This window comes from Perca fluviatilis, chromosome 1 (assembly GCF_010015445.1).
Source record: "Perca fluviatilis chromosome 1, GENO_Pfluv_1.0, whole genome shotgun sequence".
Classification (NCBI taxonomy): domain Eukaryota; kingdom Metazoa; phylum Chordata; class Actinopteri; order Perciformes; family Percidae; genus Perca; species Perca fluviatilis.
The window spans coordinates 37749669-37776746 of NC_053112.1; the positions used below are offsets into that span (position 1 = coordinate 37749669).

At 41.9% G+C, this 27078-nt stretch overlaps 1 protein-coding gene across 2 annotated transcripts in view; it reads right to left on the reverse strand.

The window, feature by feature from the left end:
• LOC120569053 (endonuclease V-like) overlaps positions 1 to 27078 on the reverse strand; it is a 140198-nt gene that overhangs the window by 28030 nt on the left and 85090 nt on the right. For both annotated transcript variants that reach the window (XM_039816875.1, XM_039816883.1), the window contains one exon: positions 24876 to 24945. In XM_039816875.1, the coding sequence (XP_039672809.1) occupies positions 24889 to 24945 (57 nt within the window). In that variant the 3' untranslated portion in view covers positions 24876 to 24888. The remainder of the gene's footprint in view (positions 1 to 24875; positions 24946 to 27078) is intronic.

Consider the following 27078-nt stretch of genomic DNA (forward strand, 5'->3'; position numbering starts at 1 on the left):
GTTCACTGCTATGCTGAGGACACCCAGCTCTACTTATCTACAAAACCCACTGCCACTCTTCCGCCAGCTGTAATCACTGCCTGCCTCCATGACATAAACTTGTGGATGACACAAAACTACCTGAAGCTAAATAACAGTAAGACTGAGCTGCTATTGGTTGGCTCCAAATCATCTCAACCTTTCACCCTTTCTGTAGATGGCAACACCATCCCTTGCTCCAACCAGGTCAAGAGCCTTGGTGTCATACTGGACAATACACTCTCATTTAGTGCGCATATAAATAGTATGTCTCAAAGTGCCTTTTTCCATCTAAGGAACATTGCACGGCTTCGCCCAGTGCTCACCCAGCAGAGTGCAGAAGTCCTTCTCAATGCATATGTGACATCCCGCCTTGACTGTAATTCCATCTTGTCTGGAATCCCTAATAAGCTACTCCACCAGCTCCAACTCATTCAGAATTCTGCAGCGAGGATTATAACAAGCTCCAAATCCACTGGCCATGTAACACCATTGCTTATGCAACTGCACTGGTTTCCAGTTGCCTACAGAATAGGTTTCAAAGTCCTGCTCCTGGCATACAAGGCGCACCAATGTACCCCCTACCTCACTGACCTCCTGGAAGCTTACACCCCTGCCCACTCAATGAGATCCTCAGCAGGCCTACTGCATGTCCCTAATGGGAACCTCAGCACCCTGGGAGAGAGGGCTTTCAGCTACACCGCCCCCAAGCTGTGGAATTCACTGCCAGACCACATCAGACACTCTGACTCAATTACTGACTTTAAAAACAGACTTAAAACATATCTCTTCAAGATGGCTTATGGACTGACTTATTTTATTTTTATTAGATGAGATTACTATAATTTGTGAAGTTTGTGAAGTGACCTTGGGTGTCATGAAAGGCACTTTAAATAAAATGTATTATTATTATTATTATTATTATGGTTTATTGACTAACATAACCTTTTAGCCTGGGTTGTACTGATTTTAGGGATACGAACGGTTTCAGATACTCCAAGAAAATGACATCACAATAAGCTAAAATACCAATGTAGGCACTGGCGGACAATTTCTATTGCCAAGTTCTAAGTGTTAATTACTGCTATGGTAAATTCAGATGTAGCCAGTCTCATCTGACGGAACTGCGACTTAAACAACACCTACACCATCTCGACTGATTAAGAATTCTGAGCAGGGAAAAACCAGTGAACAATGAGCAGAGTCCCTGTTGCCTCCCGTCTGTCTGTCTGTCTCTCCCTGCCTTTCTGCTCCAGGAGCAGCTGCTTACCAATAGCAACCATCGCTCCAAGAGATGCCCCCCCTCATACTGAATTCTGATTGGGTCAGTGCGATACAATCTACTGCTGCATCTGACAGCTGTGTACCAGAGTGAGAAGGTGATGGAGGGCAGAGTTAGAAAAACGTCCGGGGACAGGAGAGATGAGAAAGAGGCCGGCAAAAGGCAGGTGAACGAAGAAGAGCAAGGTGTGATAACAGAAGGAGTGAACAAAAGTGGAGGAAGAGAGAGAAAATGAAGGAAGAGTAAAGAGATGGGAGAAAGGCAGAGGGGTGTGAAAGACAGAAACATGTTCTGTACAAAGAGAAAGTAAGGATGTTTGAAGCTGCCTTACATTAAAGCTCAGGCTTTATAAGGCAACTGAGCCCTGACACCGAAGGGTATGAGGAGGAGGAAAAGGAGAAGAGATGAAGGCTCCCTCTGTTAGACCCCAGTCAGTGAAGTGAATTGACATAACGAATAGTACAATCTGTGCACCTAACAATCTGCACCACTGCCTTTTCAACAGCGAAGATTTACCACCGCATACAGTACAATATGCTCTAGAACTATGGAGCATTATGCCAGCCAGGGTGTCATTCATAAATTTATGAACATATCACATTTGCATGCACAGAGAGAGAGACATTTGAGTTTGAAGTCAAATATCAACATTGTTGATTCACTGCTCATCTCGCCAACAAATCACACTCGTGCCTCGCCTGTAGTAAAACACCATATTACTCTCATGTAAATGAGCTGCAGTGGGTGTGATGCATGGAATTGGATGTAGTACCTTTTGGAAACACGCAGACGATACAAGCCTCCAGCACTCATGTTGATCTACTCCGCACCAACACGCACATTAGGGCTTATGAATGGCCTGGGTGACGAGGCTTTACGGTGGGCTGCAGTGAAAGAGCCCCGAGGCCGCTGGTTCTTTACAGTGAGTAATGATGTGTGTGAGTGAGGGGAGGGGGTTGTGCGTAGGAGTTGCAGGTTTTTCCCACAGTAATGAGTGAGCGTGACGACATATTGCAAAGACGGGGGAAAGAAAACGACACAAACACACACATGCAGAGAGTTTCTCTGGGGCATTTAGAGTGAAATGTGAGTGAATGATCACACGTGTGAGTGGGATATGGACGCTGCAGCTACTGATAGGAGGGCTGAGATGAGAGGCGGAGGCTGCAGATCAACATGTGATTATTCCAGGGCTTGAACCTGTGAGCTGCATCCATTATTTCCTCAGGGGTTATGATGTTTGTGGCCATAGGTGCACAGTTTATGTGTAATAGTGCAAGAAGATGGCTCGGTTCTGTGTTGCAAAGCTGTGTTTTGATGCTTGCATGGCTTCTTATACTGAATGGGGATACTGTTGATGTGTACCTGTGCTAATGTCTTGCTGCTTCCTGTAGGTCTGCATGGCTTACTGAGAGAGCTTATTTGTTGTTCTAGCTGTCTGTATGGTGTCTTGTTGACTTCTGTCTGTAAAGTTGAACCTGTACTAATGTCTTGCTGTTTCCTGTTGCTCTGGTCTAAAATCATCTGGCCAAAGGACTACAGTTGAAAATTAGACGGCTGGCTAACACTGGCACATTTACAGAAATGTTAATTAATGTGTGTTGTCCTTTATAAAATAAAGAATAAATAAGAATAAGAATAGAAAAAGGGAGAGTGCAGCCTACAGTGAAGTGTGTGGGTGTGTGTGTGTGTGGATAAATATAACGGACAGACAAATTTAAAGAAAAGCCATAACAGAAAGCTAGACAGACTTCTAGCAGGACCTTAACCAGGTCTTAAAAAATACTGAGGTCATGAGTCTAAGTCAGCCCTATCTATTCACTTGACCTCAATTGTATTCTTTTTTATCTTTATTTCCCAACACAAAGGTTTAGAAGGTTTCACCACACTTTCAGGAGCAACAGACTAAACCCCTTTTTCTCAAACTTTATAATAAATAATAAACACAGATCCATACGTTTTGTAGGTTTGTCTGATGTCACCCAAGTCGCCAGATCTTCTATGAAACACACCAATGTACACACATTAAAAACATCCATGGGCATGATGGCGCATAAAGCATACTTAGACACATGTTCATGAAATTATTAATGTTAATATAAATTGATAGTTTTTTTTTATCACAGTGTTAAACTGCAGTGTTTCTGTGGTAAACCAATGTTTTGTCATAATATATATAAAAATGAAAAATACATCTGGTTATTTATTTACTTATTTATATACTCACAGCCCAAAGAGCTGGACAGCCTGACTCTGGACGGTAACAATGAGATTAAAGGCCCAGTCCATTTGCATTCTTTTCAGGATTTCTTCAAATGGAAACGCCCAATTAGCTTTAGCAAAAAGCAGTGACATGTCCTACCCCAGTAAGCTAATCGATAAGGTTATAAATATTGTGAACATAAACACTAGCTGAGTCAACGTTAGCTGTCCTCAGTTTGGAAATAACGACAAAGAGGCAGTGCCAACCGCCATACAAGTTACTGTACTGTAAAATGTAAAGAAAAATCCAAGTGAAGTCTGCCTTCAGACAGATTAAAGTGAGCTAAAAAAAAATAAAAAGGAAATTTGAAAAATTTGGTATATAAACAATTATCATTTCAACCAGATTTGCAGTCGTTAATGTATACCACACAAATGCCTGTATGAATTTGTATAGGTTTAGGAACTTATTACAAATATCTATGGGTGGCCACTTGTCCAGAGACACCCAATGGAGAAAATATATAATGAAAGAAAGATGATTTCCAGGGAAGGCACTTTCCTGGTTTTAAACGACAGCAGTCAATTACTTTTTGACGGGGATGTTCAACAGGGGGTCCGGGACTCTTAAGGGGTCCTCAGAGTCAATGCAGGGGGGCCTCTAAATTGTTGGTAATTTTCAAAAGTTATTTTTAAAAATTGAAAAGTCTTAACATGAATCCGACATATTATCAGCAAATATAAATCCCCACTGCTTACTGGCCTGTAGGTAAGGTATAGTCACTAAGGTAGCCATCCACAGATACAGTTAAGCCTAAGGATTCACTTTTCCACATGTATGTAAAAAACATTGAAGACCCTTCATGAGGTGATAACTACTAAGCTGCCAGTCAACAAGGTGTATCATATCAAAACATAATTTAGAGATGCATAAGAATTAAAAAAATCCCAACTAGAAATTGCCCACCCAGATGGTAGCGTTATGTTTAGCGCTCGACTGATTGAGCAGTGATGAAACCTCTATAAGACAGAGAGAAAGACATGACTAGAAAACCAGACAAATAGACAAACAGATCTTTATTCAGTGAGCGATGCGCGGCTCAGTTCACGTTGATGAGGTGTGCTAAAGTGCTCTGGGCAGATGTCTATCGAATGGTCTCTGTACGATTATTAGTATTCATCAGCATTTGTCAACTCTGATTAAAAAACAAAAGCAGAGATACACACTCACAGAAATATATGCACAAAGTTAAACAAATCGTCTTTCCAGGTATTATTCCCTGAGATCTCAGAGTGGCACTGATGTGCTTGCACCTGTGAGTTTAGCTGATTACTTTTTATGGAGCAAAAACAGAGTAAACTAAATCCTGAGCCATCATAATGGAACAATATTTTTGAAAGATGTACACCAGAATAACCAAGCAGTTGGAAGGAGGGCGGCTGAAATATTTTCCCAGGAAACTGAATGACAGACTATACCGTATCAGCAACAAATCTAGACTTACTAAGAGTTCCTTGGGACTTCAATGCTCATTATGCACCACAATACATTCATTTCTGATCGTATTGACTCACAAGTAGTGAGAAATTATAAAGTTTTCATTAGGGTGGTACCTAGGGAAAAGGCCTGAAGCTAACAAAAATCATGACAAAGGTGGGAACCATAATTCTACCAGATGTGATCACAATCTGTCTTGTAGCTGTGATAGTCAAGGCTAGATTACCAATCAATTGGGCAACTGCCCAGGGTGCCCCAGAAGCCACAGGTTCATTGTGTAGCAACTGGTTTGTGATAATTCCATCGTAACTTTGTTTGGGAATATGCACCACTTATGCACAATATCAACCAACATGATAAGGGCCTTAAGGTGGGTCCTACTTACTGATTTTGAGGCCCCATCTTAAAGAGGATTCAAGTGTCAAATTCTACTTTTAAGACTTCTATTATCTCTGTGGTTACATGTTCTATATTGCTGAATTACTTTATGTTTAGAACAGGGGATGGCGTTTTGAGTACCCCAGCAAGTTAGTCTGGCCATGGGGACATCCTGCTCTGAAAATGTTGAGGATTTAGGGCACTTTCACACCTATAGTTATGTAGAGTCGGTGCGATTCGGGAATGAAGTTAGCCTGGAAATTCAGACCCAAATCAGAAAGATTAAGGGTCTGGCAATGAGTAATGAAAATGGCCCAACTCGAGGGGCGGCACCAAGCATGCATTTGAAAATCTCACTGCACGCAATTGGATAACACTACGACCAAATGTTGACTTGCGAGCCGGAAAAACCAAACTCTAGTCAGGCCAATCACATCGTGTATAGAGTCGGTGGGCGGGCTTATGGCTGCTGCTGCTGGGAACAGCAGTCTTTTGGAAGACTTGGAGTTCAGCTTTTCTTTGAGAAAAGAACAAAGCACGGCACTGAAGTCATTCTTAAAAAAGGAAGATGTGTTCGCTACCTTCTTCGTTGCTCTGCCTGGTTGTAGCTCTGTCCTATTACGTGCAGAGGGAATTTGAAAGACAACCGTTTATCCTGCCCCTCGGATTGAGCCGTTTCAATGGTGAGTTCCCAGATCCAACATCTGGATGTGGGTCTGGCTTGTCAGGCTAAAAGGTTAGGCTAAGAGCGGGTGAATTAAAAAGGACGCAACTGCAAAAGCGTTCTGCCTGAACAGGGCTTCTGTTACAAAAAAGGGAATGCGATGCACGCTTTGTCTGATCGGGTCCTTACTGGGGATTTCCACTGAATGCAGAACGTCTGCGTGTTGGCTCCGTTGCGTGTCGGCTCTGTGCTCCACCGTCCGTCAATACCCACCACGTATGATCGTGCGATATAACAGGATGTAGTTTCTATAAACAGAACTACAAAACCAACAACAGTTTGTTTCCATCCATTATGACGTTTTCAAGGTGTAGTGCAGGGAAATATGATCCGCCGTGAGCACGGTGTATTTTATTTTGAAAATTAACCAGGTGTTTTATTTTGTTTCTGTGCTCGACTTCCTGCCATGTGCTGAATTGCTGCGGAGCTGTCCGGCGTCCGGCAAAAATAGAAGCTCTGCGTATCACTGCCGGAGCTGGGACGGAGTCGGAACGCAGCCGTTCCGCAGTCAGTGGAAATACACACACTGACTTTAATGGAAACCTAATGACTCCGCCGCCGTTCCGGAGCGGATGCGCAGACGTTCCGCATTCGGTGGAAATTGGCTGTTAGACTCCACAAACTGCTGGTATAACAAACTGTATATGTTTCGGTACACCGTAAATACAATGAATTTCAACAAACAAAATGTAACATTCTGATCATGGATATAATAGACATCTGGAAAAGATTTATTCACTAGTTTTACACACAGTTAAATGTTACACAACAAAGCTAAGGTAGGCATCTCATTAATGTCTGAAGCCTCCAGTGAGTGGGAAAGGTTTCTGAGAGCGTTAATCCCACTCCTGACGAAGCTGAGCATTGCTGCTGACTAAAGCACCTCAGTGTCCCGCTGGCAGGGACGATGGAGTTACTAAGCATGGGGTGGACTTCACTCAATGAAAACAAAAACCCTGGCTTTGTCTGCTGAGAGTCTCTTGGCCTCGCTGGAAAATCTAATAACCGATGTTCGCAGCATCTCCTCTGCCTCATCCAAGGCTGACGCGTCCTTATTACAATAGATCGGCCTCAATTGATTTGTCTTTACAAGCCTCAGGGGAAAAAAGGCCCCATTGATTTTCTTGTTTATAGCGAGGGCATGCAAGAAGTTCGAGTTTGTGGTAAAGTGGACGGCAAGACACCTGGGTGGCTCGTGTATGCATGAGAGGCTGCAAGGGAAAGGACACACAGGTGTATATTTGGGATCTTGGTTTGAGTGGGTGTGCTTTGTGCCAGGGATTCTATTGGAAATAAACAAGGCCATTTGTCTGGTACTGGAGCAGCTCCCCTGTCGTTATAACTCAAGTGCCAGAAGGGTGTCGGCCCGGTCATCTATCAATCACACGTCAGGATGCCACAACAGAACAAGATACTGCCGACAACGGTGGAGATACGGTACGACACCGCAGGGACACGTTTTGTCAGTTTTAAAGTGAAGAAAGAAACAAAACACAGAAAACACACATTGCCTCAGTTGGGAATTAACCTTGCAGAAAGTGCCTCGTGTGTCATAAGTGGACGAAGAAATGCTAAGCTTCCTTTAAATATATTTTCTGGGCTCTTTATCTCCGAAATAACCAACCCGTTCTCACGCCCAACTCGTCAAATATGACAGCTTGGTCAGTGGCCCTCAGCGTATGATACAAGGCACTCTTTAGCGTCTATATGGGACACACCAGGCTTTCAACTATCTCCAATGTGAACCCATTTGCAGCAATATTAGACACTTAGAGCAACTGCTCAACCCGTGGCGGTGTGAGACGGTGTAGTATAAAGTCTGCAGGGATGAACAGTGACAAAGTCCACGTAGGGCGGAGGTCGGGATGGGTGGGTGGATGTGTCAAACAAACACCGGAATTTAACTTACGTTTTTCCTTTTTGTTATGTTTTATGCCATTATAACTGTTATACTGTTCAAAAGACATTTAAGAGCTATTCTTCCTTCTTGCCATGGTTGTGCTAGTTAATCTGAGGTACAAGACTTGCAGATGAGCCTACAGTGAGTAACAATGTGACCGGAGCGAAAAACGCTCAGTAATGGCTTGGTTTTCACAAGGTTAACTTACTTAACTAATGGCACATACGCAAGTAACGTACATACTTATTTTAACCCAACCCACAATCTTTTCCTAAACCTAAACCTAACCTGGATCCTATATTTCCCATAATGCAACTCAACAGAAACGTTCATTAGCGCTGCCCTGCTCTAATATGCCCTCATCTTTCTCTCCATGTCCCTGGGTTTAAAACACAGGATTTCTCAAGCCTAACTTAAGATAACCCTGATGACATCATCGGAGTAATTTTCTCAGATTTTACAAAGCTCCTCCAGAGCCACAGGACATATTATACAGCTGATTTACAAACTGGCCCTTATGTATAAAATTGTTGGATTGCCCCTTTACGCCTTTCTCAATAAAAAATGTGTGTGTCTTCCAAAACCTAAACATACTGTCAATACTACTGTAAATAATACAGTAACAATCACCGCTGCATACAATCTAATTAAATTGACATTTACATGTTCCGGTTGCCGGTGAATTTCAACATTGCACAGGTTTTAAGCAAACATTTGTGCCAACTAAAAAATGAATCATTGCATTTCCATCAAGAACACCTATATATATATATATATATATATATATATATATATATATATTCAAGAAGGTGACTCTGATACATCAAAGCATTTCATTGCTGCTTCACACCTAAGATGGTGTTTATGTTTTATTAATGATTTTGTCACTCCTTGTTTTGATTTTCTGAATCAGAAAAGGGGTTTATTGCCACAGTAAGTTACACCTACGTGGAATTTGCCTTGGTGAATGCTGCATACATACACAAACAAACAAACATATTAAACATACATAAGAAATAAACAATACAGAAACAGAAACAAATATATGAAAAACAGCCATTAAGCATAAGAAAAAAAGAGGCTGAATGGGTTGAATGCAGAATGCAGAAAATATATAATATATATAGTATATGCAATTGGCAGCTGGATAGTCCAGGATGAAGGTTAATGCTAAGTGCAGTGACTAGGGATGGGGGGGGGGGTAAGTTTTATCAGCTGCTATGGTTATAGACAGGGGTGTCATGCAATGTAACGGCGAGTGGCAGCATGACATGAATGCTTTATCTACAGTAAAGTAAGCAGAAGCAGGTACCGCAACATAAAGCAGTCCCTCCAGGATTTCACAATGTTGCGATCGCAACAATTCACGCAAATTCAACCAATCACCGTGAATTGAGAGCCACTGACCAAGCGGGAGTGAGAACAGGTTGACGTAACACACGCACGTCGCCAAATTCATTTCCTTGTTTCTGTTATGAAGACGAGACGCGTGTGTGACTCGAACATCTCACATTTACCAACAAAACGTACAGCGAAAGACCGTGCAAAACATTTCAGACTGTCCTGCCAACCTGTATACATTTTAGCATCAATGTACGCTGTAACGATTTTTCACTCTAAAGGCGCTGAAAGCTGCTGTTTTAATCCTGTCGGCTCTCTGCAGCGGGCGGGGCTGCTCAGTTCCCCCCGCGACTGACGGTGGATGCAGGAAAAACCGGAGATGAGACGCAATGATAATAAATTATTATTTTTTGTCTTAAATCACCTACAAAATCCTGGTCCTCACCTACAAAGCCCTCCACCATCTGGCCCCCTCATACCTCACTGACCTCCTCTCCCCCTACCAACCCTCACGGTCCCTCAGATCCACCTCAGATGGTCTCTCCATCCAAAAGTCCAAACTCCGCAGTTTTGGGGACAGAGCATTCTCCAGAGCAGCTCCCAGGCTCTGGAACTCCCTCCCCCAAGAGATCTGCACCTCTGAGTCCCTCACCATCTTCCAGTCCCGCCTCAAGACCCATCTCTTCACCTCTGCCTATCCCTAGCCCCACGACCCCCTCCCTTTTTATCTGTGTCTGAATCTTGTTGTGTTTTGTTTGTTTTGTTCTGTTTTTGTGATATACCTCCCATGTAAAGCGACTTTGAGTCCATGAAAAGCGTTATATAAATTCAATTTATTATTATTATTATTATTATTATAAATCCACCAGCCATTTTCATATTATACCAACATTTGCAGCATCCTGAGCCCTTTTGGTAAGGTTACCAGGAAATCTCAGCCCAGAGTAATTTTATTCTCCCCAAAACAAGTTTCCTAAGAACTATACAAAAAAAAATCGCAACTTTTTTTCTGGGGGGGGACTGATAAAAGGTGGATTTGAAAAATCTGTTACGGTCACCCATAAGCGATCTTCTCTTTTTCTAAATGCCAACTTGTTCAATTCAGCCAGGCATAAAAACCTTTTAGCAACATCACATCATTGTTTCTCAGGTGAATATCGGCTTGTGAATCTATTTCGTATTGGGGAGCCAGGAGCAAAAGGTGAATATGGCTGAAGTAAATCATGACGGTGCGATATACTGTACGTAATAAATCACAGTATAAATAAGGGCCACACAGAATCTGCGGACTCAGATTTTTCATTCTGCATCACCACTGAAAATGGTATTAAAATCTGCATATTCCGTCTGTGCCAGGCAATAATCCACCTTTTACTCACACATACACAACGATCTTTCCACTCAATGAACTGTAAGAGTGAAATATATATATATATATATATATATATATATATATATATATATATATATATATATATATATATATATATATATATATATATATATATATATATATAAAAAGCTCCAGGCCAAGCATGACTGCCCATCACTGACATCTGCCAGCAGGGAAAAAGTCATGGGGAAAAGGCCAAAGCATGATGGGAGCACAGAGGAACATGTGAACACTCTATTGATTAACTCGCCCGTGTGTGTTTCCACAGCTTTGAGTCACCTCCAGTCCCTTCTCCTGCCGTAGTGATATCTGTCTTAACACAGCGGTATGCTGCATGAATCTATGGCTTGACTCAATCCTCCGACACAACTGCCTCAGGGTGTGACCTACAGTCAGGGCTACTGGAAATGATGCCGTCATTACGACGGGGTGTTTGGGAAACAGAGACAACATTTACACCAGCAGTGGAAGAAGTATTCACATCCTTTACTGTAAAAAATACTCTATTACAAGTACAAGTCCTGCATTGAAAATGTTACCTAAGTAAAAGTATGTAAGTATCATCAGGAAAATGTACTTAAGAGTATTAAAGGTAAAAGTACACAATGCAGAAAAAATTTTAGAAACTGGAAACGGACCAAACAGTTCTGTCAATCAGCTAAGTGTTTAATCGGCCAATCATTTCAGCTGGACGTGTAGGCCGTTATATAGTCGGTATAGTTTAATTTATAGTAAAACATCACATTTTATAAACTACATGTGTTTTCTGTGCAATAATCTTAATGTGTAAAGTAACTAAAGCTGTCAGATGAATGTAGTGGAGTAAAAAGTGCAATATTTCTCTCTGAAATGTAGCGGAGTAGAAGTAGAAAGTGGCATGAAAAGAAAAGACTCAAGTAAAGTACAAGTACCTCAAATTTGTACTTAAGTACAGTACTTGAGTAAATGTACTTAGTTACAGTGCTGCTCATAAGTTTTGGAACCCATGCTAAAGTTGACTAAAAAGAGGAATAAAAAAAAAAAAAATCTTTTGGAAATTGATCTTAATGCCTTTTTAAAAGAAAAAGAAATGAGGAAAATCCCATCTTTAAGGACACCAATTTTCTTTGTGAATGAATAATATAGAGATTGGCATGGTTTTATTTCAGTTAGCCTAATAGCTGGTTTGATTTGCATTGAGAGATCATTTTATGGAAAGTACCCCATGCCAATCTCTAGATATGGTGAAGGGTATGTGATGATGTGGGGAGGGGGGGGGGGGGCTATTTTAATTCCAAAGGCCAAGGGAACTTTATCAGGATGCATAGTATCCTGGATCCATGAAATAACTGCCCTTTAAAAATAAACATCTGCCTGCCTCCATGGGAATTTAACATAGGGGTGGACTGACTTATGCCCCCTGTATTTTAAGGAAGAACATTTATTTATTTACGATACAGTATTCATTCACAAAGATAATTGGTGTCCTTAAAGGTTGGATTTAAAAAAAAAAAATTAATAGGCATTAAGGCTTATTTAAGATTATTTTTTTATTCCTATTTTTAGTCAACTTTAGCATGGGTTCCTAAACTCATGAGCAGCACTGTACATTTCAACACTGGTTTACAATGTCGTTAAAAAGAAAAAGTTAAACATTTTTAGTAAAAAAACTTTTATCTGCTTAACACTTTTGCTTTCCACCTTTTTCATACCTGTGTCTCAGCATGAGTCCTTGTTTTCTGAAATCCTCCTGAAGCTAGAAATGTATCTGCCTTGGAGTCAGTACAGCCACTAAACTGAAAATGTGTATATTTAACTTTATTCAGCTGAGCTCTTATTCTTCAGCACTAGGGTTGGGTACGGTATCGTTTGGGTTTTTTCAATACCGGTGCCAGAACCGATACTTTTAATAATTTTATAAAAAATATGAATATATTTAAAAAAGAAAAAAGGAGCACAAAATGACAATTGGCGACATTAAAGAATGGCTTGTTTATTGCTAAGGCCATATGGTCAAAATGAAATGACTGATTAATAATGTAATAACAATAACTTATTTCACCAGTAAATTGCTGGTAAACGACAAAAACAACCACTGGATGGGAAAAGGGTATTTTCCAATAATTTTGAATGCACCACGAGGCTGGCGAGGCGAGTTTCAAGTAAACGCACCGTCAGACTATGTTGTAATCCTCTACAGGGAAATCCAGTCACACTTTACACTGCTTAAAGGTCCTCTAAGCCATGTTGGGTGATGTTACTTCTTGTTGATGTTCAAAGTATTTTCAAACAAACATCCGTCCCCTCCCTTCTGTGCTTTAGCGCACTAACCCCCCCCCCAAATCCTTCGTGTCCATTATTGGCTGAACACTGAAACACGGTTTGTGTATGTTTGCATGGTACATTTAACGTTAGCTGTCAGCATTTTAACCGTGTCCAGCTGCTAGCTAACGGCAGGCTAACGTTACCTGCTGCCAGGTGTATTATGTTAACTAGCGTCACGTGCAGCGATGTTTCTGTTGCCTCTAACGTCCGTTTCAAAGCATCAGAGAGCAGCGCTGGAATTTCAGTAGCACCAAAATGAGGCACCGAAATCCGCGTTACTATTCGGTCCGGTAGATACCGGTTGTTAAGGCACCGGTGCTGTATAAGCACCGGGTTTCGGTTTTAGTCATGGGCAAAGTGTCTCTACCTGTCAGTCAAAAACTAAATGTTTGCAATGTTTGCTGTCGCTTGTTTTTGACCATCTGAAATGGATGCGGTTTCTCCCCTCCACTGCCTCAGACAGACAGCAGGGAGGATGGATGAAGAGGGAAAGAGAGAGGGGAGGGGAGAGGGAAGGGGAGAGGGAAGGGTCTTTCCTCTATCTGCTGGCTTCCACATCAAGCGTCGGCTTTTCTCCCTCAACATCACCCCCCTCTCTCCTCCCCCTGCTCCCACTCTCATCCCAGGGAGCCGCACTTTAAGGGTTCGCTCTGCAAATGTGCAACACACACCTTTTCCCTTTTTTTTCTCTTTCATATGTAAATTTGTATCTCTGTTGGAGTGGAAAGATGACAGAATGCCGATACATGGGATGAAACTCTTTCATAGTCGAATGATGCCATGTCAACTGTCCCTCTCGCTCCCGCCCAGCCTTTAACTTTCAATCCATCTCTGGATTTATCTCCCTCCCTATGATCTGTGCTCTCAACCCCCTACTCAGCACACACACACACACACACACACACACACACACACACACACACACACACACACACACACACACACACACACACACACACACACACACACACACACACCTACACTTTCTGACCTTTTAGCAATTTATCTCCTTCCCTCTCCCGATCCCCCAATTCATTGCATAAACACACAGATACACTCAGATACTGTACACACACACACACACATACACACTGTTACTGTACTACAGTATGTCTCGCTCGATGCCTGCAGCTGCCTGAGGCCCACTGTGAAGCTCTGTCCTTTGGGAGGAACGCATGAAGGGAAAGACGCATCAAGGCAACGGAGGGTCAAGTGATAAAAATCAGCAAAAACAAGACTGAAAACATGGATACCAAAAATACAGGACAGTCAAGAAATTATAAAAGAAAAAACCCTCTTGGCTAAAATATGTCCTTCACTAGTTTAAAATTATTTATGACTCCATCTGGTAATATCTCAACAAAAAGCAGAATGTGCCAACGATTTCATCTTACAGCCAGATAAGGGAGGAGTCACACAGAGAGGCCTGAATATACACAAAGCACAAACACATGAAGCTGAGCTAGTGGAACTGGAACAAACGAGGGAACAATAAGTGGGGAAGGCACAACAAGGACAAATACAAAAAAGGAACAAGACAACAATAGCGGAAACACCTTGGGGAGATTTTCAAGCAGAGAGAAATGGCTTCATTGGAACTCCAGCTTCGATTTCGACGTCAAATTAAACAGAGTTTTATGTTTGTGCACAAAGAAACAAGAGAGAATGAGAAAGGAGAAAAATGTGGAGGAAACAGCACAGCAAACAGCTATGACGAAGTGACAAAAAAAAAATAAACTTGGCTCCTAAACTATGTGACAAAATGCATTACACAAGGAAAGGGCTAATCTAACTACAAGCTGGGCTGCTTGGCTGCAGTGTTGTACTCAGCTAATACAGCATACAACTGGTTGATTGGATATTGCCAGAATAAATGGACTCTCCATGTATTGGCTTTTTTAATTGAAGACATGCGAAAAAAATCAGCGAAAAGTTTGGTTGTACAACAAACATTTAAAATAGGCTATAAAGCTGCATTAGTCAGTGGTTTTGGCCACAACAAGCTTAAACACACACAGACACACACACACACACACACACACACACACACACACACAGACAAACACACACACACACACACATTGACATAGTATGGCCTTATAAACCTGCTGCTCTGTAGACCTGAGGGGAATCACTGAGTTAGGTGATAATTCTGTGGTTTTACTACGAGTGACCCTGTTCACATTACATGTAGTCATTTAATCCACTGTTGATATCAAAATATTGATTAGTTTTGTTTAAAAGGATTAAGCTGGTTTGATACATCTTATTTTCAAATATTTGCCGATCATCATGTAACTTTGGAATATATTTTTTCATTGCGTGTCTCTCTTACATTGAAAGCATGTTAGAAATGAATCTTTTAATGGCCTGTATGAAAAGAGGGAATGATTACAGCAAGCGACCTCAACATTCATACCTGACTATTGTTGGAAGACAGACTTGAACAACTGCGAACCTAGCCTGTCATCATTCACCTTAACTTTGAGCCACAGTGTATGTGTGTGAGGGAAAGAACAGAGAGGCCGGGACCGAAGGCAAGAGACTGATGGAGAGAAAAAAAAGGATCATTAAAGCTTTGTGCCCCTGAGTCACCTGAGCATGTTTTATTTACTGTCCCCTAGAAGCAGAGTTGGCGTCAGAAGTGTTTGCTCCACAGTCTGGGCCGAGCGCCTGATACACACAACCAGAGGCTACAGTCCTTCAGGACACACACACACACACACACACACACACTCACACACTTTGAAATGCTGGGTTGACTTATATTTACTACTTAACAATATCCGATTAACTCAAACCTTAAAGCAAGACTATGTACATTTTGAAACAAAATAATTGAGTCATCAGGTGCTGAATTCTATACACTCCGGGCTGTTCCTGCCATAGCCTTATGTGGTCTGGTGGGACTGCTAGCATATGGTGGCTAATGTTAGCTAACTTTTAGATTTTGAAACTAACTCTGCTGAGTCAGTTCTCTGACTTTGTGACTCTTCTTTACTTGTGCTACCGTTGAACTACATTTAAGCATTCACCATTTTCCCATAACTGGTTGCCAAAGTTACTGCTGTTCAAAGGGAAGTTGTAAAAGTTGCATAGAATCACGTTAACATAACCCTTGTCTCGCTTTGCCAGACCTTCCTCCACCACAGCGCTGCGGAGGAGGGTCAATTATTTATTACTTTGCCGCATCCCGGACAGCTCCCGCTGGCGTGCGCCAGGCAAATCCGCCGTCATAATAGCAGTCCGCTATGGAACAAGCGCACCTGCTCTTAAAGGGAATGTGAGATGACGCTCTGATTGGTTATTTTCACGTTACGCCCAAACCACACCTAGCTACTTCAGACCAACCCATTTAAGACTTGCGTCGGGCGGAAGACTCATTTATCCCGCCGTTACAATAGCAACAGCACCCGAGATCCGCCCACAAAGATACTTGCGTTTTGCGTTTCACACTTGCGTTTCAGATCGTTAAAATAGGGCGCTTACTCTTGCAACAGAAAACTCAGATTGGACAGATAGTCTAGCTAGCTGTCTGGATTTACCATGCAGAGATCTGAGGAGCAGTTAACCATAGTCCTCACAAATCCACCGGAGCTTAAAATGCCAACACAAAGGAAGCCCAAGGCAACAGATATCCGGCCTAATTTTCATCGGCAACGGAGCAATCCCGGAAGTGGAATGTCATGGATATAGACTAACATAACCCTGGTTATCAAATCAAACCAATAAATATAATGCAGAATGAAGCTTCAGTGACTACAGTGCCGCCCCCCCCCCACACATACACACACACACACACACACACACTATTCTGTGCTTTCAAATTACGCACACAAATTAACAGTTATCTAAAAAACATTTGCTTAATAACTTTTGCTAAATTGATAAATGGATGTCAAAAATGTCAGGCACACAGTCAGCAACAAGCATGGAAGTGAAGAAAGAACAGGTGGAGGAGGGCTTAGTCCTCCACTTAATACTGCGTGTCCTTGTATCACTATAACTTTTTAATGAGAGCGTCTGCTCCCAACAGAGCTCATCGCTCCAACCTTCGGCTCACTGCCTCTACAACGTTTTCCATGACATTTTACAAATGTTTTGGAAAAGGCCAGTATAAGTTTGTATAACAGCATGGAGGAGATTGAAACAATCTGAAACTGAGGACCCTCCTGATGGCGTATTGATTAGTTTGGGACTATATGTGACAATGGTATTGAAATCTGCCTCACATATACCATAAGCAATAAATAACTAAAGTTACTGTTTGAGAACGATGACTTTTTGAGGTGGTGGCCTGTGCTAGTTTGAGTTATAGTTCCGTAATGGCGGCGGAGAAAGATGCGGTCCGTTGTTGTAATGCTGCCGAATATCCAGAAGTTAAAGCCCGAGCTAGAACAATCTTTGCTGAGTTGTGTTGGGGTCCATGATGTTGTGGCCCTCCTCCCCACAGGGTTCGAGAACAGTTTATTTTCCAACTCGCTCCATTAGTGGTAAAGGAGTTGGCTAAGGCTAATGCTAGTGATGCCAAGGCGATAGTTGTTGTCGTCTCCCCTCTTGTTAGCCTGGTCCTAGCAGACAGTATGTAGGAGGGAGGAGCCAGGCTACCAGAGTGGCTCTGGGCAGATCCAATAGTTTTAAACTTCAAAGAGTACCCGCCTTCAAGGGAGTTAACACTTGTCAATGGAGAGTGGCCAGACTCTCTGGACAAATTAAATGGACCAGAGTCTAGTAGGACCAAGCTAGTCATTTTACAGCTTAACACAAAAATATGTTTCTGAAAACATTTGAGGGGAAAAACAGGCAATGCAGTAAAAGAATCTTGATTAATATTTGATCAGCGCTGCCTAGTTTGACAGTTTGATCGCAATTCATGAGATCATTGACACTGTTAGAGACTCCTCTGCTCTTATGCCTCCTTATTAGGAGCACCAGGAGTTGGCAGAGGAACGCAACTTTTTCACATTTCTGATTCATGAAGTACTGTCAGGATACAGTGCCAGTTTCTGCAAATATGCTATTTTTTTTATAAAAGTTAGCTTTAACCTAACCTGTATGTGTTTTGGACTGTGGAAGGAATAAAGCTGAAGAAAACCCATGCAGTTTCCTTTTTTTGTTATTTTTTAACCGTATTACCATAAATTGGTATGCTTCCATTGTCAGAATAATTCCAGTGACTAACTACTGTATACTTTATAGTGTAACTTAAAACAGTACAACACTGAAGTACAGATATTGGGGGGAAAAGTAATCAGAGAAAAGTGGCTTAGTCATTTCACAGAAGCAACTCTGACCCAAGTTGAGATGGGAGATCAACGGAGAGTGTTATACAAAAGAAATGCATGATGGCCTCTGTAAATGACGGATTTTGTCCAAAATATATTTTGCAATTGTTGTTTTTGCTCTGTGTAAATGGACAAATCCTATAATGGACAGCAAAACAGCAGAAAGTGGGGTAGAAGTGAACAGATAGAAGCTATCTGCCATGTAGAAATCTGCCCAGTTGAAGTATTGTTTTCTATAGTTTAAGTATAAGTCAAATCCCATGGCCGTTCAGCAATAACAGCAATCAATAGCAGAAGGGGAAGGTGAATCCCGAAACAAGCGGCATGTCACTCAAAACCACAGAGAAGTTTTTATCCTCTTGCCTTCATTCCTTTCTTTTCTCTCTTACACACGCATTGATTTTTCCACACTCTTGCTCTTCCCCTGCACCCCCGTTGTTTCCCCCCTGTTCAGATCTCTTCATCTCCTCTCCTGCTGCTCTGTCTTTCATGTCTCTCTCCTCTCTTTGACAGAGACAGAAACTCTATTTCTCTTCCTCTGCCACCCAGGGACACAACTCACTGTCGGCTCTCGATCCACTCGCTCCCAGAGACTACCTGCAGGTGAACGCTGGAATGAGTTCAGCAACCCGGTACTTTAGAGCTCGGCGCTACAGCAAAGACTGATTCCATCAGAAAGAGATAGTAACCTGTGTGCTCACGTGTCCGAAAACAATTGAATGCAACATTGCACACATAGAGGGCACATGAGGAAGATCCAAGGTGAGAGACAAAAATGTTTTTTTTGTTGATGCTGTAAATTATTTGACCTTTTTGAAAACTCCTACAGAAAAGTTCTCCGGTTATAAAACCTTTACTGCCACAGTATGGTCACTACTAGAGCCCTTTATATAGAGAGTGTGGCCAATTACAGAAATCGAATGTTCTGAGCTACGCCGTTATACGATTGGTTCTGACGTGGTGACGTGTTTCATGGACTCCATGTTTCATACCAACATTCATCTGATTCCCATTGACATAGTGCAGGGAATAGTGGAAAAATGTAATAAATTATTTTAAAAAAATGCCCAACTGTTGCGCGTTTGGCTGCAATGAAAGACAGGGAAGCGGCAAAAGATTTCTGACCTGTAGCGTTAGTGCTCCTTTTGTACCATAATTTCATTAAATGAAATATTGAGCTTCGCTCCTCTGAGATGGGTGAGTTTTTGTTATGTTACACACAAAGCTAGCTATAGTTAGCCTGTATGCTAGCGGACATTAGAAAGGTAAACACTGCTCAGAGACTTATTAGGTGATGTGTTAACTCACTACAATGGGCATTTTTTTTAGGCCCATTTACGATATAGAAGGTAAATATACACTGGAATATTTCCGTAAGGGCCTTTACATATTGACAAACGCTGATAATAACATGTATATGCCTGTTTATGGAGAAAATAAGCGATTTATTTCAAGATAGCATATTCGCCCCATAAGTTTACACTGTAGAGTCATCTGACGTTGGTATCCAAAATGGCGCCCATGATTTGAGTTGGCCACACTCTCTATATAAAAGGCGCTAGTCACCAGCCACCTTTCCGAAACATACAACGGATACAACAAGTCCTTTTTTGGAAGTCCAAGTCGAGTCTCAAGTTTTTTGCCACGAGTCCAAGTCAAGTCTCAAGTCTCTGGCCATCTGATCTGTCCCTAACACTGTATTGTTAAATCTTATGAATTCAAAGCATGTCCTGTAGTTACCATCCATACAGTACAGTATCAGAATTGGTTGTAGGATAACTTTATGGGGTCTACTTAACACATCCCTCTAGCTCTCAGATCTGGTGAAATATTAACCTAAGTCTGTCACATCATATGGATACAACTATAAAGATACAATTTGCCTGTTCCCAGCATTAGCACAACACTTTGCGATGATTAGCTTGTTAGCTGTGATGATATATGCTAAATGTAACGTCTCTTTCACTCAAAAAAATCAAGAGAATAGTGGCAGTGCCACACCAGTTACAGAAGAACATGCATCTCAGTCTCAGTCCAAATTACGCACAATAAGCAGTTTGAACTCACTGATGTAACGCAATTTATTTATTTTGATTTTAAGTGTTAGTAGGCTCAGTGAAACTGAGTCCAGTGTGAGGGAGATCCAACTCAGAGGAGGAGAGGTTAGTGAGGCCAGTGTCTCTACGGCAGGTGACAGGGCGCACGGATCCGCTGCGCCACGCATGGAAACAATGAAATAGTAAAGAGGACTACAGTAACAGAAATATGTGCAGAATTAAGACAGTCAAGACGGCCCAGTGTTTGGTGGACTGGGTACACCTTGTTCACTTAATAGCCTACAAATCATCCACTGGATCATTACGCATCAGGCAGCATGGTGGCCCAATGGTTAGCACTGTGGCCTCACAGCAAGAAGGTTCTAGGTTTGAATCCAGGTTGTTCCGGGCCTTTCTGTGTGGAGTTTGTATGTTCTCCCTATGTTTGCGTGGGTTTCCTCCGGGCGCTCAGGTTTCCCCCACCATCAAAAACATGTACTAGGTTCTCCAGTCAGTGCCCTTGATCAAGGCACTGGCTCAGATCTGGAGTTGGTCCCCAGGCGCTGTAAATGGCTGGCCACTGCTCCCTTGACAGATGGGTTAAATGCAGCATAGCACACGCGTTACGTTGCACATTATGGCAAAGGGTAGGGGACATGCAGCTCATCATACGTTTCCCCAGCGTATATGCGCCAATAAAAAAACATAGAAATACATGAATGAATTTAGATTTAAAAAGCAATAATTGCATGAAAACAGGTTGTTGACGAGTCTCGAAGCTCGAGTCAAGTCTGAAGTCTTTTGGGTCGAGTCGCAAGTCAAGTCTGAAGTCAGCTCTTTGTGCGACTTAAGTGTGACTCGAGTCCGAGTCTCAGACTCGAGTCCGAGTCTCAGACTCGCGTCCCCATCTCTCTCTCACTAACACACACACACACACACACACACACACACACACACACACACACACACACACACACACACACACACACACACACACACACACAGTTATGGCCTGCTAGGGTGCTCAATACATTCTTCACTCTGATGTAATTGGTCAACCAAATTCAAACAAGACGCTGGGCAGGCTGTGCTTGCTCAGGCAGCACCTATGGCCAGCACATATGAAAAATTGGGTTGGCATTCTCAATCAGTGACATGACTAATTAAGAACAATGTGCAAATGTACAATGTACAAATTAAGGAATGTGGGTGAGGCGTTTCAGGTAGTTTAGAAAAAGTGCTGTCTGTGGGAGAGAAAGCTCCATTTGGAGTGAAATGTGCTTTTTTTGTACTTTATACATCTATTACATACACAAAAAAACTATATAACACACTAAAAGACGGGAAACAAAATCCTAAAAAGCATAATAGGGGCTCTTTGACATGGCTGAATACCCTGTGCAGTGCACTTTGCAGGGAAATACTCGGCGATCGAAATGCATCCAAAGTGTGTGTGTTGTGCAGCCTGTTGAGTGAGCGAGAGGGTAAAGCTGGGTTAAGGCCTATAGGAACCTGCTACAGCCTTGCCTACTCAGCACAAAGCCTCTCTCCCTGTCTCAGTCTCTTTGTAGAGAGGCTGATCAAAGAGCGGAGCGCGCTCGGAGGATTCACCACGTCAGGGAGCTTCAGAGTGGATGAACACGGACATCCCATTATGTTTCCCAGTGGGGTACGCTGAGGGATGTGAGAGTGCAGTGCACACACCCTTGTGAGCTGCCTTGCGTGTGAGCAACTGTGAACAAACCTATGAGTGGGAGCTGCTGCACTTCAGTTCCGAATGTTCAATTCTGTGCACGTTTGAAAAATACTTGGCTTTGGAGGGTGAGCACAAACCATGATTGAGTTTTCGATGCATCGGAGCGTGCAAACGGTCCGCGGCTTTGATCGGTAATGAGGAAGGTAGGGCAGAACTGAGCAGCGCTGCCTGTTATTTCAGATGAGAATCACAGGATCAAAGGCTTTTTCTCTCCTCATCGTTGCATCTCTATCTTTCTGCCTGTGTGTCTCTGCTAAACCTCAGGCATCCTTGGCTCACCTCTGCCCCGTCCACACCCCTTCGAAAATGCAACTTGAGAACTTGTCAAAGGCTCTTAAACTCTTAAACTTTACCCTCTGCTGCAGCAGGATAAAGGTGTATACCACAGTAGCGTAGCCAGAAATATTAATTAAGTGGGCCTGTGGGATGTTATGTGTGCAAGAACCAAAGTTATCTGTAGATCAACCATAACTGTCTTTTTAGTCTTATTTTAAGATCCCATTAAAACATTATTTAGAGTATTTGCCTACTATGGTATACATTGTATCGATAGCAGGCTACTGGTTTCGTTTACTGTCGTTTAGCAAGTTTCAAGAAATAAGGTGGCGAAGGCGAGCTGCAACAATTATTTCTTCATTTAATGCTGCAATGATTTCCATAATAACCTTCACAAGTGTTGTAAAAAAACAAACATCTGCAATATTATATGCAACTACATCCCATCAGATTTTCTAATAGCAAGGGTAACCACACAACCAAGGTTTGTTCAGGCTAAGCCTAAAAGCTATTCTCACAACGCCACTACATGGCAAAAACAAAACTGACAGCATGCCACTTTAAGTAAGCATCATGTATCCATCAATAAAGCATAAGTCTGAGATTAACAAAGTTTAGCTTCATTTATAGGCTATCATTACATTCACAACCCCTCAGCCAAGACAACAATTGGCTGCAGTTCTGTAAAGAACATTTAAAGGCAGGGTTGGTAACTATTGCCAATATACACTTTTTATATACAGTATATTGTTTGAAATGGTCTTTACACCCCGACAGCAAGAAATAAATATGTGTGGGTTTGGGTATGGGTAAGGGCTCTGAGCATCGTTGCCGCATTGCTAACAGTAGTCATGTTTGTCATAAACATTCGGTGTGATAATATTAGGTGTTTGCTTACTGGTGATGAGACATGAAGTAAAATTGCCGTTCTTTCCACGCTCTGCTCTAAAGCTGCCCCACAGCGGTGCCCATGCCCGTCTGTGTGTGGGTCGGAGCCCCGAGGGCAGGGGGAGGGGTTAGACGGAGCCCCGAGGAGATGCTACTTTTAGATCTTAGTAGGTTTTCAACATTACCCACCCTGCCTTTATAGAGTTAAAGAGGCTACTTGCTGATTTAAATCCAGCTCTGTGTCATGTTAGTGTGGGCAGTGTGTACAGATGAACAGTGTTTTAGCTTCCCTCCCTGGCACCAGCGCACAGAGTTCTCCATGGAGCACTAAAATGACACTGAGCTGGTCTAACATCGGCAAAGTATCCCTTTAACTTTATTCAGAGTGACCCAGACAAATGGGCTGAGCAAGATGATTTTTAAGTATTCCAAAAGTAATCCACAAGTATTTAGAGTACGTTACTTACCGTAACTTCAGTAATCTAATGGAATATGTTACAAAAGTAACTCTCCCAACACTGGCTCTATATCAAATATTACAGCAAAGTGTGACTTTAATAAAGTACCATCATTGAAATAGAAAGCTCCCACCTTTGAGCAACTAAATTAATCCCAACCGGCTAGAGGGCTGCTGCTGCTGCTGATAGGGGATAAAGCTAAACTAGAATTAGCACCTCGCAGTTGTATTCTTCCGCCAGCCAGTCAAGTTGCAGTTTACATCCATGTCTGTCTAGATTCACATAATACATGTAGTGAAGACTTTGAAGCAATTTAATAGCGAAGTATTAGGTGTATTCTTTGGCGAAACATGGATTCTTCACTCAGATCTTCAACCCGGCAGCACAGAAGATCTATTATCCATCTTGACCTTTGACCACCAAAATCTAAATCGGTTAATCTTTGAGTCCAAGTGGACGGTTGTGCCAAATTCGAAGACATTCCCTCCAGGGGGTCCTGAGATATCGCGTTCACAAGAACGGGACAGACAGATTGACCGATGGACGGATGGACGAACGACCCGAAAAACATAATGCCTCCAACCACAGCTGTCACCGGCACGGAGGCATAAAGATAATTTTCTTACAGCGATTATGACCTGTGCTATGTAGACTACACAGTGTTTGTGATGTATGAGTTTCATTTCACAGGTTTGATTTAAACTATTTTCTTGTGTTATCTTTCCTCTGCCTCTACTTTGCTCCAGCTAATAAGGCAGAGAGAAGAAAGTTAGAGACGAATAATCTTCTGGCAAATTCGGAAACACTCTTCAGTTTTCTGAAGACACCAAAGGGTTTATCCTCCTCTACAATAAATGTACCTAATTTAAACAGTAAATTAGATGAGAATGATTCGGCTTTCTATTAAAAAACTTGGCTTTATTTCAGGATTTGGGGAAATTCCTCGATGAGTCACTTGCTGTGTCTTTTAAGCCTATTTTAAGCCTGTGTAAATCACTCCTCTATCACCATGTGCCAAAGTACCACACATAGCCTACAAGCTATTATTATTGGTGTGTGTGTATTTGTGAGTGTGTAGATCGGAGTGTGAGAACTCACAGGTGTATGATGTATGTATGGTGTATTTTGTCACTTACCTCATTCCTTGTTTCATGTGTCAGCAGCTGGGAAGTGTGTGCGAAGGTATTCTCTGGAGCGAAAGTCGGCCTGTGGAAGAGGGGAGGGAGGACAAGGATGGAGGGAGCCATAAAGAGAGGGAAAGAGAAAAAGCAAGAAAAAGAGATTAAACATTTCACTTTCCTTACACACTTAACACGTTCTTCTGAAGTTTCAAATTAAAATTAGCCTAAGTGCCTTGATGCTGACTTTACACAGAACAAACCAAGCTCTTCTGTTTGCAGCCAAATCTGACAAACAACGTAAATTACTGTGAGACACAGTGGGTTGTTTGTACAAATGTTTCTGAGGCAGAATTGCCTTCTTAACATCATTATGATGTTACAGTGCCTGAACTCTGGGCCCAACATAAGAAAACTTTTTTTCAGATGTTGTTTAGGGAACAGGCCTATATGAGAATGTATGGTTATTAAAGGGGTGCCCAAGGCTCCATATTAGGGCCTCTCTTCCTTATATACACAGCTGCAGCTGTTTGTGGACATATCTGTGTCCTAGCCCAGACATCCATTGAGGGGATTGATCTTTTTATTTCCAAACAATGTACAGTGGTATGCAAAGGTTTGGGCACCCCTGTACATTTTCATGATTTTCCTTTATAAATCATTGGTTGTCTGGATAAGAAATGTCAGTTAGATATATCATATAGGAGATAAACACAGTGATATTTGAGAAGTGAAATAAAGTTTATATGATTTATGGAAAGTGTGCAAGAATTATTTAAACTAAACTAGGCATGTGCATAAATGTAGGCACCCTTGTCATTTTATTGATTTCAATACCTTAAGCACTAATTATTATAACTCAAAATTGGTTTGGTAACCTCAGTGAGCCTTGACCTCCATACACAGGTGAATCCAATCATGAGAAAGGGTATTTAAGGAGGCCAATTGTAAGTATTTCTCCTCTTTGCATCTTCTCTGAAGAGTGGCAACATGGGAGCCTCAAAACAACTCTCAGATGACCTGAAAACAAAGATTGTTCAACATCATGGTTTAGGGGAAGGATACAGAAAGCTGTCTCACAGATTTAAGCTCTCAGTTTCAACTGTGAGGAACATTGTGATGAATTGGAAGACCAGAGGCACAGTTCTAGTTAAGGCCCGAAGTGGCAGACCAAGAAAAATCTCAGATAAGCCGAGGCGCAGGATGGTGAGAACAGTCACAGTCAACCCACAGACCAGCTCCAAAGACCTTCAACATCATCTTGCTGCAGATGGTGTCCCTGTGCATCGTTCAACTATTCAGCGCACTTTACACAAGGAGATGCTGCATGGACGAGTAATGCGGAAAAAGCCTTTTCTCTGCACACGCCACAAACGGTGTCGCTTGAGGTATGCTAAAACACATTTGGACAAGCCAGCTTCATTTTGGAATAAGGTGCTGTGGACTGATGAAACTAAAATAGAGTTATTTGGATAAAACAAGGGGCGTTATGCATGGCAGAAAAAGAACACAGCATTCCAAGAAAAACATTTGCTACCTACAGTAAAATTTGGTGGCGGTTCCATCATGCTGTGGGGCTGTGTGGCCAGTGCAGGGACTGGGAATCTTGTTAAAGTTGAGGGTCGCATGGATTCCACTCAATATCAGCAGATTCTGGAGAACAATGTCCAGGAATCAGTGACAAAGTTGAAGTTGCGCCGGGGCTGGATCTTTCAACAAGACAACGACCCTAAAAACTGCTCAAATTCTACTAAGGCATTCATGCAGAGGAACAAGTACAACGTTCTGGAATGGCCATCTCAGTCCCCAGACCTGAATATTATTGAAAATTTGTGGTGTGATTTAAAGCGGGCTGTCCATGCTCGGAAACCATCAAACCTGACTGAACTGGAGATGTTTTGTAAAGAAGAATGGTGCAAAATACCTTCCGCCAGAATCCAGAATCTAATTGGAAGCTATAGAAAGCGTTTAGAGGCTGTTTTTATGCAAAAGGAGGATGCACAAAATATTGAGTTAATTATTCTTTTGTGGTGCCTACATTTATGCACATGCCTAGTTTAGTTTAAATAATTCTTGCACACTTTCCATAAATCATATAAACTTTATTTAATTTCTCAAATATCACTGTGTTTGTCTCCTATAGGATATATTTAACTGACATTTCTTATCCAGACAACCAATGATTTATAAAGGAAAATCATGAAAATTTACAGGGGTGCCT